This window comes from Cyprinus carpio, chromosome A9 (assembly GCF_018340385.1).
Source record: "Cyprinus carpio isolate SPL01 chromosome A9, ASM1834038v1, whole genome shotgun sequence".
Classification (NCBI taxonomy): domain Eukaryota; kingdom Metazoa; phylum Chordata; class Actinopteri; order Cypriniformes; family Cyprinidae; genus Cyprinus; species Cyprinus carpio.
In genome coordinates, this window is record NC_056580.1 from 20,011,094 (window position 1) to 20,032,347 (window position 21,254).

General features: G+C 36.4%; 1 protein-coding gene across 5 annotated transcripts; it reads left to right on the top strand.

Annotated features, from left to right (window-relative positions):
• Positions 1 to 1,835: 1,835 nt before the first annotated feature.
• On the top strand, positions 1,836 to 16,174 carry tfdp1a (transcription factor Dp-1, a). Of its 5 annotated transcripts, none has more exons than XM_042764042.1 (12): positions 1,836 to 1,950; positions 8,133 to 8,217; positions 8,303 to 8,369; positions 8,545 to 8,648; positions 10,407 to 10,528; positions 11,510 to 11,675; positions 11,814 to 11,964; positions 12,052 to 12,116; positions 12,185 to 12,336; positions 12,432 to 12,598; positions 12,693 to 12,774; positions 14,869 to 16,174. In XM_042764042.1, the coding sequence occupies exons 2-12, from the start codon at positions 8,206 to 8,208 to the stop codon at positions 15,008 to 15,010; spliced, it is 1,230 nt and encodes a 409-aa protein (XP_042619976.1). In that variant the 5' UTR covers positions 1,836 to 1,950; positions 8,133 to 8,205; the 3' UTR covers positions 15,011 to 16,174. The 5 variants fall into 5 exon arrangements, with proteins under 5 accessions (XP_042619976.1, XP_042619979.1, XP_042619980.1 ...); XM_042764045.1 differs by lacking the exon at positions 1,836 to 1,950 and adding an exon at positions 2,871 to 3,326 and having other exon boundaries at positions 11,814 to 11,959; positions 12,047 to 12,116; XM_042764046.1 differs by lacking the exon at positions 1,836 to 1,950 and adding an exon at positions 2,928 to 3,326 and having other exon boundaries at positions 14,853 to 14,989.
• Positions 16,175 to 21,254: the final 5,080 nt, after the last annotated feature.

A 21,254-nucleotide genomic window follows, 5' to 3' on the forward strand; every position in this document is an offset into this window, starting at 1 on the left:
ACAATATCTCAATGCTATGAAGAATTTAAGCAGATCTGAAGACAAAAGTGGGTCCAACCCCACGGTACTAGCAAGGTGTACCAGTGTGTATGTGTATGTGTGTGTGTGTGTGTGTGTGTGTGTGTTGGGTTCAGATCTGAATTCTGTACTGTCAACTCTCAGTAGCACAATCTGCAGACTCTGCCAGCATAATCTAACGCTGGTTATGACCTACTTTTGAGCTTGTTCAGCTGACCAGTGCAGTATGGCTAAACCTTTGAGTGGATAACAGTGTTGGATTTCTAACACCACAAAATGGACTGATTTTAAAACAATCATATAATAGCCTATATCTTTCATGCATGATGTAACTCAAGTTACCTGCTGCTCAAAGTGTTTCTCTTGTAAAAAATCAACACAGACACATGTGTTGCAAGCAAGGCCTTCTGTAATTTATGTCATTTGCAGTTATTTGTAAATACAAGCACTGTTTACAGTCAGGCACATTTAGACAGTGTATAATTCAAAAAAGGGTTTTGTAATAAATGTTGAATTGTTTAATTTGTCTCATTTATTGGTTCATTTAGGATATTTATATGTGTTCTGTATGTATTTGTTTCTGAATAGTGATTTTGTTTAATTACTATACTTAATAGTACTTAATTATATTTATATTTCCAAAAGGTGGAAAATCCATCTTCATAAATGTACAGTATTTAACCCAAATAACTTCTTCAAATATGTCCACCCAGAGACCTGAAAATGATAGTGACACAGAAATGGTGACACCCTTTTTTGATGTCCTCTCCATTTAGTTATCTGTATAAAACATACTGTACAGTGCATTCTGTAGGGGCAGCATGAATATAGATAAACAAGTTCCAGAGCCTGAAACCAAACAGCAACCTAATGACATGTAGTTTAATTACAGACATTTAAATTTATTATTTAGCTGATTCATATTTTCTAAATATTGACCTGTTTGCTTCAAAAAAAAAAAAAAGAAAAAAAAAGGAAAAGTATTTTAGATTAGTTCTAATAACAGAGTTATTTAATAATTTACTGGAGTTATGTTAATGCTTGCATGTTTATTCAATTAAAAATTTTACTTTTAAAAATAATATTTTTAAATAGTACTATTACAGTTTCATGTTGTAAAACTACACGTCATCAGGGCTTAAATCTCTTAAATGTAATTTTTGTTTTATCTTAGTGTGACAAACAATCCAATTAATCATGCTCACATTATATCTTAACTTCTATTTAAACAGGAATTCATTTGTTTTTATTTATTGAGTTTATCTCTTCTAAAAGTCCATTTAAAAAGCTAAGATTTCATTTTAAATACTTAAGCACAATTAAATGTGGATACTTTTGTTTACTTTAACTCAAATGCTTTTGGTTAGGTATCTGTAATCAAACTTAAGCACAATTTCTCAGTACATTTAACACCCCTGCCTAATAATGATACAAATAAATATGATATAACATTTAATGAAACAGTGGAACGGGAAGTGGTATTAATACACATATACCTTTAGAAAGTGCTTTTAAAGTGTTAATTAAACTTGCAAATACTGATGACCGTTATTATTATAGTCTTTGACTCTGCTGATCAAAATTTATTTGATACTTTATAGACGAACCTATTTATTAGTGAGCTTCTCTTTATTATTTACATGTATTGCTACGCGCCCTCCTCCCTCTCAGACGCATGGGTAAGATCCTGTGAAATTAACCAATGAGAAAATTCCAACGAAGAAACTGTAGAGTCCCATCCAATCGGAGTTCAGCGTGGGCGTGCCTTCCGTATTACGCCCCTTCGACGTCATGCGCATTACTGTCCAATCGGATTTCCCGTGGCGTAGACACCGCCAAGCTCAGTTTTACAGACCCAGAGAGGGAGCAGTTTCTACTGTGTGCGCTGCTATTCATTCAGCACTAGACAGTTGAAGGCGGATGCGAGCGACCGTAAGTGTGACCGGGGGGGCTTTGAGCCCACGTAGACAGCTTTGACCGATGTTTTCTGTATTTATAATTCATCAATGCATAAAGGAGTTGTCATTGATCTGCGTTTGAAAATGATAAGATAATCTGGCATGAAATAAGTGCGCTTGCCAGCAAAACCGCTCAGTAACCTCAGCGTGTATCTGGATGGTATTATACATAATGGACTCTATGATCGTTAGTATGTGAACCCTCAATCCGGATTAATCATCACTTGTGTGAAATATTGAAACAGTCTGTCTCCAGTGGCTTGTGTTAGCCGACAAGCTAACATAGTCAAGTGCTTCTGTCAGTGCAGGGCAATGAATGGGAAATCCTCAATGATCTTTACTCGTTATTGGCCATTGCACGAAAAAGCACCGATATACAAAACCAGACGTGTAGAAAACAATAATATGTACATCCCATATCAATGTTATTAAAGCTGCTCAGATCACCTCGATTTGAGTGGAAGTTAGCTTACTAGCTCGACTGGTCGCTAGCTTAACAGCTTTAACGTGCCATATTCTCTCTAAAGCGTTTTTGAAATACTTTTGCAAAACTAAACGGTTGTTGTTATTAAATTCGCATAGCTGTGAAGGGTATATTAACTAGATAATTACTAGTTTAGATCGTAATAAGGACCTGTCACTTCAGCTAGCAGGCTATTAAAGCATCATTGCATGATGGCTTTGCTTTGGCTTCCATGTAAAATGGCTGCCAGGCATTAAACCAAATCCATCCTGCTTGTTATATTAGTTCTGATGGGTTGGCAAACAAGTATGTCTCATCCTGAACGATTATTTTCCATTTTTGAAGGACTATCTGTCGTCTAAACTCATGCTGTGGTGAAGCCAATGAATTGTTACCCTCCAGCAGAATAGTGTTATGACTGTCAACTCTGTTGATTAATATAATAGGTAGTTTCTATATACTGTGGATAAATAAACTGTAGACACTCTGTCTAAAAGATATAAGTAATTTCAGTTCTTTTCTTAAATCATGCATGAGGATTTCACAGTATCCATGCGTCTTTTATGTGCATGCATATAACATCCGCATCCATTGGTTTTGTAAATATGCTCTTATCTTACAATCAGAGATCTCCCAAGTACAAGCTCGTTATAAAAGTATGATCATTCACTGCACATGGGTTTTATTTTTCATATTATTTGATTTATCTTTGTTTCCTGTTTGAGAGATGGGCTTCAGACCTCCTCTTCCTCTGTCCTCTTGCTAACTGGCTATGCCAACAAAAACAGCACCTAAGAAGGCAAAGGGCTTCAGGACTGTAAGTTCAGAGGAAAGTTTACACACTTCGTTTCCAGATGGCCATTTAAGTCCGATCCGTTCGCAAAACGGTACGAGCACATGCACAATACTCGATCTGGTTGCATTTAAGCAGGAGGGGCACGTTTTGATCACATTTAGAGCAGGGTTTCGGTGCAAAACGTGTTTGAAAGGCAGCTAGCTAACTGGGCTAACACGCTTTATTATATTACATACTTCTCCGATTGTGCATTATGTTTGATGCGGAAAATATAAACGAATAAAACGGAATCTTCGTTCTGCTTTATGGGTTTATATGCTTTTTATAACTTTGGACATTGGCCATGAATATTTGCTATATTTAAGGGCCCTTTGCTTTTGCAAAAAAAGTTACTTAAAACGACAGGAACTTTCAAATGGATGACTTTCAGAAGATTGCATAAGTTTTTTGAATGCACGAGTTGGAAATTTGATGTTAAAGAGAGAAAGATTCGTCGAGGTATTTGTCTGGTAATATAAGCTGCATGTGTGCTGGAAGCAAATCGGCGGGCCTCGTTTTCATCAAGTTTGGCTGTGTCTTAACCTAGTGAGCTACCTACCTAGACAGCATTTAAAAAAAAGCAGACTTAGACCCCCTTTAAGTGAACTGGGTGACAAAGAACCAAGCTGTCTTTGTATTCACACTGTCCCCGGGTTTGAAAGTGGACTCAAGTCTCATTTTAGTTCACTTTAACTGTGACGGTGTCAGTCCATTTCCCATTCACACTAGCAAGAGTGCCACTGTGCAGAATAACAGCACACGACCAGAATATCAGATAATATTTTTTTTTTCCAGTGCTACAGCATGATTGCAAGTTTACTGAACCATTGCATTAAAGGATAAGTTAATTTTCAAATGTAATTTTCCTGATAATTTACTCACCCCCATGTCATCCAAGATGTTTACGTCTTTCTTTCTTCAGTCGAAAAGAAATTAAGGTTTTTGATGTAAACATTCCAGGATTATTCTCTTTATAGTGGACTACAATGGCTACCAAACGGTTGAAGGTCAAAATTACAGTTTCACTGCAGCTTTAAAGGGCTCTACACGATACCAGACGAGGAAAAAGGGTCTTATCTAACGAAACGATAGGTAATTTTCTAAAAAAAAAAAAAAAAAAAGTATATGATTTATAAACAGAAATACTCGCCTTGCACTGCTCTGCGATGCGCATCCATGACTTCATGTAATACGTAATTACTTTGAAAGGGTCACGCTTGATGTAGGCGGAAGTACCGACTCAGTCAGTGTTTACAAATGTGGAGAAGGAGGTCCATTCAAAAGTTGTTGTATGTTCAGTGACACATATTAAAATTTTTTGTAAACAGCGTTTGACTTGTAAACACTGAGTCAGTACTTCTGCTTACATCATGCGTGACCTTTTCAACGTGATTACGTATTACGTTAAGTCATGGACACACATCGCAGAGCAGTGCAAGGTAGGGCTGGGCCATATGGCCAAAAAAAATTATCACAATAATTTTTTTTTTCATATCAGTCGATATCGATAATTATCACGATAATTGTCAAATCTTTATTTCTTTCAAGTTTAAAGCCAGATTTTTGCTCCAAATTGAAAGTTGTAGAAACCAGACACTTAAAGGGTTAGTTCACCCAAAAATTAAAATTAGCACATAAATTACTCACCCTCAAGTCATCCTAGGTGACGGTGTATATGACTTTCTTCTTTCAGACGAATCCAGTCAGAGTTATATTAAAAATTGTCTTTGATCTTTCAAGCTGTTTAATGTGGGCTCAGTGGGTGTTGCATGCATCAGTTCAAAAGAAGTTAAATAAAAAGCGCCCATCCATAAAAAAAAAAAGTGTCTCACACGGCTCCGGGGGGTGAACAAAGGCCTCCTGTAAGGAATTTTTGTAAGAAGAATATCCAAATTCATATGTAATAATCACTTTATTGTAGCTTGCGCCAACAGTTGTACACACAAGCAGTTCTGGGAGGATAACGTATGAGGTCGTATGAATTACGAATCATTCACGTAATCCTAATATTTCTTGTTCACTGATATTCCTCCCTCCATATCAGTGCGGTGCAATTGTCAGCGCACGCGCAGATCACTGAACCAGGTAGCTCTGTGAACTGTTTCATCCTGTCAAAGTCAAGTCAGGTCAGATTTATTGTCAATTCTTCCACATGTACAGTACATACATACATACAGAGAACTGAAATTGTGTTACTCTCAGACTGATGGTGCAGACAGATAACACTAACAGTAGAACCTAAAATTACAGATAGATACAGATAAAATATAAAATATAAAAATATAAAATACACTATACAAATAAGGGCATGTAAAAAAAATTATAAAAATAAAGTTAAATAAAGCAGTGCAAGGCACATGGCAGATAGAGTGCAAACTAGTGAGGTGAACAAACAGTGCAGATAAAAAGATTGTAGTGCAAAAAAAAAAAACTACTTCAGTCTGATTAAAGTGACAAAGGGCTCAGAGAGCAGTTCTTTTATTTAACTGACTGAAGAGGTAGTAGAATGACGTCAGTTCAGTTCAATGCTGAATGAGGTAGTGAGCAGACCAATGCTGCACAAAGTGACTGGTGCATCTCATCGTATGTTAGTGGGAGGGGGAGTGGAAGGACCTGGGGATGTGGGACCGGTGGGTGGTGGGTGGGTGGGGGGGGGGGGGGTGTTCATAGTTCAGTGGTGCCTGGGGCAGAAGAGGGAAAGGGGGGGCAAGTTTGGGAGTGAGTTCAGCTTCCTGACAGCCTGATGAATGAAGCTGTCCTTCAGTCTGCTGGTCCTGGCCTGGAGACTCCGCAGTCTCCTCCCTGATGGCAGCAGACTGAAGAAGCTGTGTGACAGGTGAGTGGGATCACCTGCAATGCAGAGGGCTTTTCGAGTGAGACGGGTTCCGTAAATGTCCTGGAGGAAGGGGAGAGAGACACCAATGATCTTCTCAGCTGCTCTCACTATGCATTGTAGAGTCTTCCTGGAGGCGCCATACCACACAGTGATGCAGCTAGTCAGGATGCTCTCGATGGTGCCTCTGTAGAAGGTGCACATGATGGGGGCCAGGGCTCTAGCTCTTCTAGAATGACTTAACCTCGAGCCAATAGCCTTCGAGTATGAGATGTGATGGAGCATGTGATTTGTTGAATGTAGAGAACAAATACGCCCTTCACTGAATGAAATGACCGAACTGGTCATCTCGTTTGTGAATTAAATGATTGAACTGGTACATATCTCGTTTGTGAACTAAATGAATGAGTGTAAAATGACCGAACTGGTCATCTCGTTTGTGAATTAAATGATTGAACTGGTACATATCTCGTTTGTGAATTGGGTCAGTCGACCGAACTAAATGAATGAGTGTACCGGGTCAGTAGGTTGATTTAGAGGGTCACTTATAGGTATTTTGGTAATTGTGCTTGTTTGTTTGTTTATATTTTGATTTTTGGATTTAAGTCCACAATGTATTTAATCATTTATTTATGAATGTGTAAATGATTGCCCAAACAATTAAAATGTTATGCAAGAAAACCTTGTGCTTTGGTCATCTAAACATCTTATTAAGACTTTATATATTTAATGAGTAGATTATGCACACATTTTAATAAAGCCAAATCAGTTTTTTGTAATAAGTAAATAAGTTTGTTGACTTAAGACATAACACATAAGACACACTTTTTCGCCACCTGCTGGCATGTTTATGTAATATGAAGAAATGGTCACTGAACGAATCAGTGAATGAATCTGAACGAATCATTTTGGTGAATTAACTAATAATTTACAAAGTTTATTTTAAAAGATTTATTATTTGAATCAAGATTTTCACCACTAGTTTTTTTCAAGTTTTTTAAAGGTGGGTTTTTGGTTCGTTAACATTATATCGAACATTTATCGAACTCTTAATATTGTTTTATCAAGGAAAATTATATAGCGATAATTATCATCATCAAATTATCGACCAGCCCTAGTGCAAGGCGAGCATTTCTGTTTATAAAGCATATACTTTATTTATTTTTAGAAAATGACAGATCGTTTCGCTAGGTAAGACACTTATTCCTCGTCTGGTATTGTGTAGAGCCCTTTGAAGCTGCACTGAAACTAATTTTGACCTTCAACCGTTTGGTAGCCGTTGAAGTCCACTATTAGGAGAATAATCCTGGAATGCTTTCATCAAAAACCTTAATTTCTTTTCAACTGAAGAAAGAAAGATGTTAACATCTTGGATGACATGGGGGTGAGTAAATTATCAGGAAATTTTATTTTGAGAGTGAACTAATCCTTTAAAGCAACATCATACAAGTAATCAATATTGATTAATAGAGTTTTAGACCAAAAAAAGTAAGAAACCAAAGCATAGAGCGTTATATACAGGTCATCATCATCCCATAAAACATTAATTTTATTTGTATGTCTTAGAAAATGTATGTCTTGAAACTTATAAATTTTTGATATAAAGTATAATATTTAATTATATTTGTGATGAGTATATAAATATACTTAGCATTTGAAGTTTTCAGACATGCAGCAACATTTTTTGCATCAATTATTTTAAACATTTGGCATTTTTGATGAATGCTGCTGGTCCTGTCTTGCTTGTAGAGGCTTTTGGCATGAAGGCAAACCTGAGGCCTACCATAGAGACCAGACTCGTCTGTCTGAGCTTCTGTTCACAGATCAGAAAAACCACCTGAATCTGCAAGATATACTTGTTTGAAAGCCCATTGATCCTTGCGTCCTTTTGGCGGTTGTTAAAAAATAAAACTTTCCTCATTAGTCACTTTCTCTATGAGAAACAAAGTTTTGTATAGTAACCTTTGGTTACAGTCTTCAAGTGTCCTCAGCTTTTGTGCCAAACCAGTTTCATTTCTGTTACAGAGACATTTTGTTGTGGAATTTTGGCTCAGGTTTTTCATCTAGACCAAGCATCTATTCCTCAGCCCCAGGGATCATGGCCAAAGATGCAAGTATTCTCTTGCTCTATTAGATGTAATTGACTGAAAATGAAGTGTAAGTCATTGAGTTGATGGTCATCTTGTTCTCCACAGGCTGGTCTGATTGAGGCCAATGGGGAGCTGAAGGTTTTCATTGATCAGAACTTGAGCCCTGGCAAAGGTAAGAGGAGCATTAGAAGTTTCTGAAGATAACAGTGCACTGCATCAGCAGCTGAATTCTTTGAAGATATTCAAGGATGTTAGATCTTACAGTAATGCTTTACAAAAGCCCAAACACCTGCTTGACCCTACATAGCACTGCATTAAGATGTCTTCTGTGAATACTACCCCTGCAGGTGTGCTGTCTTTAGTTACAGTGCATCCACAGTCAGTGACTGTTGGAAAACAGCTCTTGCCAAAAACACTGGGCCCTTCCAACGTGAATATCGCTCCACACATGGTAAGTTTTGAATGGAGTTTGATTGCGTAAATAAAGACAAATAATATAGATCACATAAGCATTATTCAAACTACACGCAATTGCAGTTTGTTTTTCAGGTTTAATCTCCTGTCTGTACACACTGTTAAAAAGCCGATGCTGTAATCGGATATGTTTGTTCAGGCATTGTATAGAATTTCCCGTTTTATCTCTTACTGTAGTAATGCCAGTTGCAGGGCTCCATAATAGCAGTATACAGTACTGTTCAAAAGTCTTTTTTGAACTTGATTTTTTGAAAGAAGTCTCTTATGATCACCAAGGCTGAATTTATTTGAGCAAGAAAAACAAAAAAAAAAACACACGGAATATTATGAAATATGATCGCAATTTAATATAACTTTTCTATCTTATTATATTTTAATATGTAATTTATGCCTTACTTCAGTCTTCAGTGTCACAGAATCATTCAGAAATCTTTCTAATATGCTGATTTGGTGCTTGAGAAACATTTCTTATTTTCATTGTTTAAAAAGAGTCATGCTGCTTAATTTTTTTTTTGAAGATTCTTTAATGAATAGAAAGTTCAAAAGAACAACATTAATTTGAAAGAGAAAACATTTGTAACGTTGTAAACATTTACTGCCAAGTTTGATGCATCCTTGCTTAATAAAAGTATTAATTAAAAAAGAAAAAAGGTAAAGGTTCTTATTGACCCGAACATTTTGGAGAAAAGTATACACTATTATATAGCATTAAATCTTTTTCACTAAACAGCTTATTTGCAGAATATCCTTTTTATGATTATAGATTTGCTTTATGTCAGCTGTAAACATCAGTGGCATATTGAGCAAAGCATTACGGATTAAATGTTTACATCCATTTAACTGCATTTAACGGTTTCTTACATGATGATCAACAAATGTACAATCATTATGTAGGAAACAAAAGAACTCAAGCTTTAGCAAAATAGGACAAGTCACTCTTTTATCACCTGGGCCTGGGTCATCAGGCCTTTTTTTATTTTTAAGCCCTGCAAGTGTCGTTTGTTTATGACAACTAAGAGTTGTTAGGCGTCAGTAGGGGACAAGCTAATGGAAACTGGAAATAATTTTGCCTTTGCTCTTGTAGTGTTTTACACAGAGTCATGATGTTGAACACACACCATCTCCTGAACGAAGAAAGAGAATTATTTGACTTCTGATCTGGCAGTTCAGGCTGAAACACATTTCCAAGAATGGTTATGTTTAGTTTACAGTTTTATTAATCCACACTGAGCAATTCACAGTAATCACTGAAGGAGTGAGGTACAGTATATCCTTCTTAGGGATCTTTAATGTATTTCCAGGGATGAGAGAGAGTCAGGGTTTGTCTGATAACCTCCACGTCGGACACTGAAACGGGCTTCCCATTATGACTAAAAATGAAATGAACTAATTTAGAAAAGAGGAATTGTTGGCTCATTTAATTGACGCTTGCTGTTTAGCCACCTGCATATTCACAGCTGCTGTTGTTAATTCCTAACCATATGTCAGTGAGAATTGGAACAGTGTCATTTATATGTAACCAGCATAAAAAAAGAAACATGTTAGCTTGCCTTTGTCCCAGTTGAATGATTGTTTACCTTCCGTAACAACTTAGCTTAAATTTCGTCAAGGTAAAGATCACAACAGATGATATTAACATGTTTAATATTATAACAGATATTTTGGCAACAAGCATCATTTACATTTTTCTTATGTTTGCTGTATTGTCTTCTAAACCGGATCGTCTCTATCACAGGTCATTAGCACACCTCAGAGGCCCAGTGGCTCCAATGTAATCCTAATGAACAGCCCACACACACCCAGCTCTCAGTTTATCACCCAGAGTCAACCATCAGAAGCCTCTCCGTGGTCCTCGGGGTGAGTCTTACTTCAGCAGGCTACTTCACAACATGTTATGACATTTCTCTTTCAGAAATGGATTCAGTGGAACCACGTGCTTTTCTGTTTTTGAATACTTTGGATGTTTCTCTTCAGGATGGGTTCAAAATACAAACATGGCCATCCACCCGTGGAAAGAAAAAAAAAAAATATATACACAGTTATAAATGTACAAATATTAACAATTATAATTTATATTTACATGAGACAAATCAATAGTACAATTATTATTAACAAATTAATTTAGGTGTTGTTACTGTTAATATTGGGCTACATTAAGTATATGTAAGAATGAGATAAGAATATTAAATGATTTTAGGGAAGGAACAAAATTATTTTTAGAATAAATGTTTGCTTAGGATTACTCAATCATAATAATTATAATATCAAGTCATTTTTACATAGGACAATCAAGAATTACACACTTTTTTAATTTTACATTAAAATTTTTACTATCAAGAGAAAATTCCCTGAAGTGTCCATCTTGTCAAAATCCACTGTCCATTAAACATATTTTGCTAGACTGCAATACTTCTACTGCTGTGAGAAACTTGGTTTGTTCTGTTGATACTTTTGAAAAGGTTTTTAATCAAGTAAATCCAAATCTATTTTTTAAGTTTTTAATAAAAATGAATCTTAAACGTCTTATTTAGTTTTAATTTTGCATAACTAAACCTGGCTCTTGCCATGAACGCAGCCATAGAATCTTACATGGTGTTATGGCTTCAGTATTTTAACTTCAGAATCATTAAAAAATATAGTACATGACATTTGCATTGGTGGGTACCAATTTAGTTTTCTTCCAAGAAGTACCAAGGTGGCACTCTATAATTTTAAGGAAAATTAGGAAAATTCTTACAAAGCAGCAGCAAAACATTTCTTTTGGCCTTCCTTTGTCTGTCATCTATCATAATGTTAAATATCGTGCAATAATTTGTTTTTTGTTCTCCTTTTCTTCAGAAAGAGGGGTAAGAAGGGGGAGAAGAACGGGAAAGGCCTCAGACATTTCTCGATGAAGGTTTGCGAAAAGGTCCAGCGGAAGGGTGTCACAACCTACAACGAGGTTGCTGATGAGCTCGTGGCTGAATTCAGCTCTGGTGATAATCATATCTCCCCTAATGATGCGGTAAGCCTAGGCATTGATCCAGAGCTTTGTTTGTTGAGTACAGAAGATGTGCAGCTCTTTAAACTGATTAAAGAGTTGACCATTCACATGTATCTTACAATGAGTAGTGCTTCACTTTCTGTGTTTGGTCCTGTTCAGCATGTGTATGACCAGAAGAACATTCGACGGCGTGTGTACGATGCACTCAATGTGCTGATGGCCATGAACATCATCTCCAAAGAGAAAAAAGAGATCAAATGGATTGGCCTGCCTACAAATTCTGCTCAGGAGTGCCAGAACCTGGAGGTGGGTGTACTGGTCCTTTATTTCATTAACGTTTTAGTTTTCTATTAGACAGTTAGTAGAGCAACTAATTTAACTGATTGTGTTTTAGTGGAGAGGCAACGACGTTTGGAGAGAATCAAACAAAAACAGTCACAACTTCAGGAACTCATTTTACAGGTCAGGAGCCGCTCTTATAAGAATTATTTTGGTGGTGAACTTGTTTTAAAAAAAAGTTTCGATTGCAGCAAATTGCCTTCAAGAACCTTGTACAGCGGAACCGCCAGAGAGAACAACAGACGAAAAGGCCCCCACCTGCCAACTCGGTCATTCACTTGCCATTTATCATCGTAAACACCAGCAAGAAAACAGTCATTGACTGCAGCATCTCCAATGACAAGTATGATTTCAAAAGCCAGAGCATTTAGGCTGTTGGTGGCATGACTCGTATATCCTTATTTCACACACCTTTTCTCATTACTTGTTTGTGATCAGGTTTGAGTACCTCTTCAACTTTGATAGCATGTTTGAGATTCATGATGACATAGAGGTGTTGAAGCGCATGGGCATGGCTTGTGGTCTCGAGGTGGGCAAATGCTCTGCTGAGGACCTGAAGACTGCCAGAAGCTTGGTGCCCAAAGCACTGGAGCCCTATGTCACAGGTTAGTACCAGCTGGTGACCATATCCAGAGTATATATCTGAAGTTTTGTGACGGTAAAATCATATGTTTAATTTGATAATTGTTTTGCATGCAGAAATGGCACAGGGACCTATCAATAATGTCTACATGACAACAGGGACTTCGTCTGCTAATGGAGGCCGCTATCATGTTGGGAGGTGAGTTTCTGTTGTGCAACTTTCAGTTGTTCATTAATAAAATGAATGGAGTTGGAAACGAGTAGCTACTGAATCAGGTTATGCTATGATAGTTCCCAGTCATACTACTAGTATTCAAAAAATTAGCGCATTAAATTGATCAAAAGCAACAGTAAAGACTTAAATCGTTATAAAATAGTTCTATTTTGAATAAACTCTGTTCTTTCAAACTTTTTATTTATCAGAGAATCCTGCAAATAATGAAGGTTTTCCTCCATTTTCAGTAATGATAATAATAGGAAATGTTTTTTGAGCAGCAAATCAGTATATTATGTTTTCTGAAGGAAAGTGTATAAAGTACCTTAAAGCCAAACTTAAGTAAAAGTACAGGTGCCTTACCAGAAAATGACTTTGGTAGAAGCTGAAGTCACCGTTTAGAATATTACTTGAGTAAAAGTCGTAAATTATGTGATATTTATTGTACTTAAGTAAGAATAGTAAAAGTACAAGTAAATGCAAAATGGAAAAGAAGCAAATAAATATATATCAAAAATGCTCATACACAGCTTAAGTAGCAAGATTGTGTTCAGTTTTAACTCTTTCTTCCATTTTGTATATTTGGGTAAGAATAAGAAGCACTTAATCTGGTGTCTTTCATTCCAACAGAAATCATTTCTGGAATCTGCATTTAGATGTTTTTACACAGTTTATGTATCTCAGAGGGGACATGGATGCATTTAACCCGCAGTTACATATCCATAAATAGGCCTAATATTTTGTTTATAACAAAGTTGAATACTGATATTTGAAATAATTTAAAACATGAAAAAAATAGTCGAAATGTGAAATTAAAACCGCCAGTAGGTGGCAGCAAGTGACTTAATGAGTGAGTCATTGAGATTCAACAGATTCATTCAATTGACTGATTCATTCAGGAACAAAGCATTTGACTGTGTTAATGAGTGAATCACTGAATCATTTATTAAATTAAAATTAAATTAAATTTATGCATTTAGCAGACGCTTTTATCCAAAGCGACTTACAGTGCATTCAGACTATCAATTTTTACCTATCGTGTTCCCAGGGAATCGAACCCCCAACCTTGCGCTTGTTAACGCAGTGCTCTACCACTACAGGAGCACTATTTATTACTATTTATTCAACCGATTCATTCAATAAGTAAACACCGTTCATTGCTCAGAGACACAAATCAGTGCTGTGATCTTTGTTTGGAACTATTTTCGTTGGCAAAATTTAGCGAAATCAATATTATGTCTAAAATGTAAGTCACTTCTTGCTTTACTAAACTTGTATAAAATTATTATAAAATGTGTTCATGCTGATATCTGCAGAAAAACAGTACTCTTTGTGTGATATAGATTAAGTTAACTATATTTTTGACTTTTAATATGCGTGTACACTCAGTGTGTGATTTGGTCATATAGCCTACTTGATAATGTCAGATCGCACATCATTACAACAACACTCACCATATTATCGCAGATGATGCTTTATATCGCACACCCCAGCCTTGACTTGAGTGGAAAATGAATCATCTGCGGTTGTGTGTGCACTAGTTTGCACAAGAGCAAAAGTGTTTTTAGGAATCTAATTGTAAGCATCAGACCACTGATTCGTCAAACCTGCTTGCCTGCAGTCCGTGTTCTTCTGACTTCTGACTATTTTGTACTAAGTAACGAATATGCTTTGGGGAACTGTATTGGAGTAAAAGTATACATTTTAATTAGTAAATATGGTGGAGTAAAAGTAAAAGTTGGCTGAAATATAAAAACTCAAGTAAAATACAGATACTCCCAAAAGATACTTATAAAATAAGTAAGTTATACAATAATTATTACTTTGTTACATTGCACCACTGCTTTAAATATAGCATGCATGCCCTTTGGACTGGTGTTGTGCGGTTTCATTTTTAGAGTATGATCAGATAAGGTCTTTCCCTATTCAATATCATTATGTGTAAAAGAGTGGCAACATTTTGCTAAATTTCTCCATTTGTGTTCGAACAAAGAAAATAAGTCTATCTTTCTTTTGGAATGACAGGTAAATAAAAAATGAATAGTCTGTGTCTTGTATTTCAGCATGTTTCTCTTACAGTGACGGTGGGGCAGATGCCACGATGGCTTCTAGTTCAAATGACTCCCACTACAGCGGCTCTCGGGTGGAGACTCCCGTCTCTTACATGGGCGAGGATGATGACGACGATGACGAATTTGACGAAAACGATGACGAGGACTAAGCCCAGTCCCCGTTCAGCCTGTCCATCATGCACAAGTTCTTCCAGCTGCCATATCTGAGGATTGATCAACCACATCGTTCTTTTTCCTCTTCTGCAACTCACCGTTTCTTTCACTCTCTGTCTGAGAAGGGCATTGAAGAACACAGGCTTTAATAGGATGAGTTGTTTTCATCCTCGTCTTTCTGAGCTCAGGACAAGCCACATCATCCCAGGCTGTGTGCTCTGCCTGCTGGAAATGATAGTTTTCAGCTGAAGGACTTTGCTGAAGTTTAGAGGTGTCACTTTATTTTCTGTCGCAGCGTTCATACTGGATGTTATCCGCTCTGATCTGCGTGACCCTCTGAAACGTTCCCTCCCGAAGAAAACCCCTCTTGCGTACAGCCTTGCGTGCTGTTGGAAAATATTGTGTGATCTCTGTGTGAAGTAGTTCTCTTCTGTTTTTGAAAGATCTGTTTTTTTTGTTTGTTTGTTTTGAATGTGCTGGCTTGATTTGCATTCTGATGATTCGGAGACTAATGAATCGAAGAACCTACAAAGCCGGCTGCTAGTTTTTGCCCCATGGAGGGCAGGTCTTTGGATGTGTGGACTCTTTTCGTATGCTGGCCTGATGATTTCTTGCAGGCTTTTTTTTGTAGGATCTCCTCCCGTGTGTGTTCAGCTCCTTGGCGTTCTGCAGAGTGCTGCTTTTTTGGAGGACTCTGAGAAGTCAGTCTTTTTTTGTTTTGTTTGTTCTCTTTTGGTTTCGGAGCTTCATAGGCCAACCTGTCCTAGAGACACTGGAGGACATCAGAGAAAATTCAGTTCCTTAAAGCAGTTATAGGAATATAAAAATGCTTTGTTTCTTAATCACATGATATCAGAATTTGTTTCTAGTGTCCTCTCTCTGCGTCAGTAATACCTTGAAGCGTGTAAGATTATTGTTGTGTATTAAAAAGATATGGACTTTAGGTCTCTATCGACTTCCCTTTGAAAATTTCCTTTAAAAAAACAAAACGAAAAACAAACAAAAAAAAACTGAATCCTTGTACTGACTCCTCAAAGTAACTTTTCTGTAATCTAATATAAGTTTCAAATTTAAATATAAAGAATGTTTTAAGAATCCAAACTCGTGTTTATTTGCGACACTAATGTTATACTACTAATTTCAATAAACTTTATTTTATATATGTGCCTAGTGTGATTAGATTTGCATTCAGGAAGTTGACCTAATTCTTTCTTGTATGCTCTCAAAGTATTTGAGGGACTGTTTGTACCGATTTTTAATTGAGAATATTTGTGCTTTTAGTGTTCATTTGCTACACCACATAACCATTGAAGTTAACTTTAAAAATGTTGAAAACTTAAATATTAGGGAATGTTAAAGCTGTAATTTCCAGACCTGGAAAAGTCATAGACATTTCTTTAGTTAATAATTTTTCTTGTTTATTCTGAATTTTAAGAATTTGACTTTTCACTTGGTAACCATTTAGACCAATGTTAGTTTGTCTTTTTGTTTGTGACCCTTTTCTTGAGGATGAATGAACCTTCTTAAAATGTTATTTATTCCATCTGGTCATATAAACTTCTGTTCAAAATTTTGAGGTCGGTAAACTTAGATTTTTGTTTCTGAAAGAGGTTTTTTTTTTATGCTCACCAAGTGTGTATTTATTTGATTAAAAAAAAAAACGAACAGTAATACTGTGAAATATTATTAGAATCTTAGTTATAAGAATCAGTCTTCAGTGTCATATTATCCTTCAGAAATCATCCTAATATGCTGATTTGGTGCTCGAAAAATATTCTTATCAATGTTGAAAACAGTCATGCTGTTTAATATTTATTTATAATATTTTTGATGAATCAAAAGTTCAAAAGAGCAGCATTTATTTGAAATATAAATCTTTTGTATCATATAAATTATATAATTATGAAAGTATAAATTCGTTTATTCATCAATTCATTAATCATTCATTCAGATCGTACTGACTTGCTTTGGAACTGTAGTGTAGATTTAGGAAGAAGATTATCACTTTGCAACAGTTGCAAATGCAATAGAATATTAATAATAATAATAATGATCGTATAAATGATGACTTGCATGATACATTTGGGAACAAAACCGCAACACAAAGGTGGTTTTTCTCTCTCTTTTTTATAATTAACAAAAAATAAATAAAAAAATAAGTTTTTTTTAGTACAATATTGGATTACTGAAAAAGAAAAACACTTCCATAGTTTTTAATAACCAAAAATACAATAAAAATGATACATGAAGTATCCATTTTTTCATCCTATTTTTTGAGATCCTGATTTTTGCATTATATAGGAATAGTAGCAATCCACAATCATTCCTTGTAACTTTGCAGATGGCCAACAGGCGGAGCACCTTTCCTTCAATGTTGGGGCTGCTAGATTCATTTATTGTACATTTGAGTCTCCCAGGTCATACGATTCTTGCTACACATCATGTCGGTTCTCCCTGTTCTCCTCCTCCCTCATTTGGGCTGAATTCATTGCAGTGGCCTGGTAGATCCTTATCTCCTCTTGTGGGATCTCTTTCAGCAATGTGACGTTAAAAACATTTTTGAAGTTTTCAATGAAACGCAGGTAAGATTGGAATCGCACCCATTGCAAATGAAACAATGACAACCAATGGGTCTTATAAAAGAGGCTACCTCAGACCTAAAGCCATAAAGCTTGTTAAAGCTTAAAAAACATGTTAGCTAAAATGAATGGTTACATGGAAAAATATAGAGCCTGACCTTATTTGCCCACAGTAGGGTGGTTCCTGGCTTGCAGAAGTACTGCATGGTGATCAGTAGATCTTCTACAAAGTTGTGATGATAGACCACGTCTGCACACAGCACATAGTTATAATTGTAGATGGTGCTCAGGAAGTCACGTTTCACATCCTGACCCCAGACCAGAGCTACCACCTGAGGTGTGTATCTGCAGCACTGCGTGTGAGGTTAAAGTTTAGATCTGACAACATCAGGCAGATCTGTGGCCATGGCACCTTGAGGTGAAAGTGGTGTAAAGACCTGTAAATGAAAATAAATGGTAATTACAAACATAATTTTAAGTAATAAAAAAATTCCTTTGAGCTTATACATTATAGTACACACAGGAAAAAAGAGATGTGATGTACCTAGTGAACTTGCCACTATATGGACACCAGTCCTGTTCCTGCTCCAAGTTCCAGCACTGCTTTATCCAGCAGATCAACATGTTCCCGGTTCTGCTCCAAATCCTGACAGAAAGACACAGCCTGTGTGCAAACACATACACATGCAATCTTTGCAAACTCTACAAAACACTAAAGAACTCCTAATATAAGGTTTTAGTTAACTCTGCGTCATTCTAAACCCCAGGTAAGCAGAATCTTAGGTTATCTTGCTTCACACCTTGCACTGCTCAACATTTAGCTGGGGTTATTTACAATTACAATTAACAATAACAATTTAACCCTGTTTATTAGTAGGCTGAGGTTTCACACTGTAAATACTTTACTTTGACAGTAAAATTTATACTTTAAAAAAAAAAAAATTCTTTATCGTAATGGTATGAAACTTGGTCAAGGTTTTAGCACTTGCTATATGAACAAACATACACACACAAACCCTAAATTCATGGACACGAAATGAAAAAGGTTAAATTGTGCTGAAAAAAATTACTTCATTGGAAACAAATTTCATCTGGTGGAATGTTTTGTACTACACCCCAAAAAAAGAAACCTTTACTGAAAGCTCATGTTTTGGAAATCAACCTCAAATTTGCAACACAATTTGTTTAGATTCATCTTTTATATTCAATAACTTGATATAAAATTGAATTGTTGGCTGAAGTGAGAAAAAAGTTAAAGTGAAATTAAAAATAATTTTCACTTCAGCCAATAATCTGCAAAGTATCTTCTTTAGAAAGACACTAAATTTAAGTCTGTGCACCAAAGCATTGAAGATTTACAAATGTTTAAGTTGGATCTATGCTCAAAAAGTGGTTGACACGTATTAACGCTCAATACGATTAATATTAATGATCAGTAGTTGACACGTATTAACCATAATGTGTACAATATATATACAAACCTGATTCCAAAAAAGTTGGGACACTGTACAAATTGTGAGTAAAAAAGGAATGGAATAATTTACAAATCTCATAAACTATTTTATTCACAATAGAATATAGATAACATATCAAATGTTGAAAGTGAGACATTTTGAAATTTCATGCCAAATATTGGCTCATTTTGGATTTCATGAGAGCTACACATTCCAAAAAAGTTGGGACAGGTAGCAATAAGAGGCCGGAAAAGTTAAATGTACATATAAGGAACAGCTGGAGGACCAATTTGCAACTTATTAGGTCAATTGGCAACATGATTGGGTATAAAAAGAGCCTCTCAGAGTGGCAGTGTCTCTCAGAAGTCAAGATAGGCAGAGGATCACCAATTCCCCCAATGCTGTGTGAAAAATAGTGGAGGAATATCAGAAAGGAGTTTCTCAGAAAAAAATTGCAAAGAGTTTGAAGTTATCATCATCTACAGTGCATAATATCATCCAAAGATTCAGAGAATCTGGAACAATCTCTGTGCGTAAGGGTCAAGGCTGGAAAACCATACTGGATGCCTGTGATCTTCGGGCCCTTAGACGGCACTGCATCACATACAGGAATGCTACTGTAATAGAAATCACAACATGGGCTCAGGAATACTTCCAGAAAACTTTGTCGGTGAACACAATCCACTGTGCCATTTCGCCGTTGCCGGCTAAAACTCTATAGGTCAAAAAAGAAGCCATATCTAAACATGATCCAGAAGCGCAGGCGTTTTCTCTGGGCTAAGGCTCATTTAAAATGGACTGTGGCAAAGTGGAAAACTGTTCTGTGGTCAGACGAATCAAAATTTGAAGTTCTTTTTGGAAAACTAGGACGTCATGTCATCTGGACTAAAGAGAACAAGGACAATCCAAATTGTTATCAGCGCTCAGTTCAGAAGCCTGCATCTCTGATGGGGTTGCATGAGTGTGTGTGGCATGGGCAGCTTACACATCTGGAAAGGCACCATCAATGCTGAAAGGTATATCCAAGTTCTAGAACAACATATGCTCCCATCCAAACGTAGTCTCTTTCAGGGAAGACCTTGCATTTTTCAACATGACAATGCCAGACAACATACTGCATCAATTACAACATCATGGCTGCGTAGAAGGAGGATCTGGGTTCTGAAATGGCCAGCCTGCAGTCCAGATCTTTCACCCAGAGAAAACATTTGGCGCATCATAAAGAGGAAGATGCGACAAAGAAGACCTAAGACAGTTGAGCAACTAGAAGCCTGTTTTAGACAAGAATGGGACAACATTCCTAATCCTAAACTTGAGCAACTTGTCTCCTCAGTCCCCAGACGTTTGCAGACTGTTATAAAAAGAAGAGGGGATGCCACACAGTGGTAAACATGGCCTTGGTCCCAACTTTTTTCAGATGTGTAGTTTTCATGAAATTTAAAATCAACTTATTTTTCCCTTAAAATTATACATTTTCTCAGTTTAAACATTTGATATGTCATCTATGTTGTATTCTGAATAAAATATTTAAATTTGAACCTTCCACATCATTGCATTCTGTTTTTATTCACAATTTGTACAGTGTCCCAACTTTTTTGGAATCAGGTTTGTGTATATATATATATTGACACAGCAAATATGCAAATAAAAACGTCAAGCATATATATAAAAATGCTAGATGTTCTTATTTGCATATTTGCTGTGTCAGTGATTGGACGAAGACAGTGTGCAACCTATTTATGTAAATACTTCAGCTTTGCGCATCCTCATGTTGTTGCTGTCTCTATCGACTATTCCTGAATGGACATTTCATACTATTAAAGGGATACTCCACCCCAAAATGAAAATTTTGTCCTGAATCATTTACCCCCATGCTCCAAACCCGTAAAAGCTTCGTTCGTCTTTTTAAGGTATTTTGGATGAAAACCAGGAGGTTTGTGACTGTTCTATTGACTGCCAAGTAAATTACACTGTCATGGTCCAGAAAAGTATGAAAGACATCATCAGAATAGTCCATCTGCCATCAGTGGTTCAGCCGTAATGTTGTGAAGCGACAAGAATACTTTTTGTAGGCGATGAAAACTTTATTCAACAATTCATCTCCTCTCTGTCTCTTCACATCACCGTAGCGCCATTTTGGAGAACATCCGCTGAACACAAGCAGCTTACGCTCTTCTGTATCAGCCACCCTGCACAGATGCACTGTT

Coding starts and splice junctions, on each gene's coding strand:
- tfdp1a (XM_042764042.1), top strand. Junction 8,370..8,544: donor GAACTTGAGCCCTGGCAAAG/GTAAGAGGAGCA, acceptor CTACCCCTGCAG/GTGTGCTGTCTTTAGTTACA. Junction 12,599..12,692: donor ACTGGAGCCCTATGTCACAG/GTTAGTACCAGC, acceptor TTTTGCATGCAG/AAATGGCACAGGGACCTATC.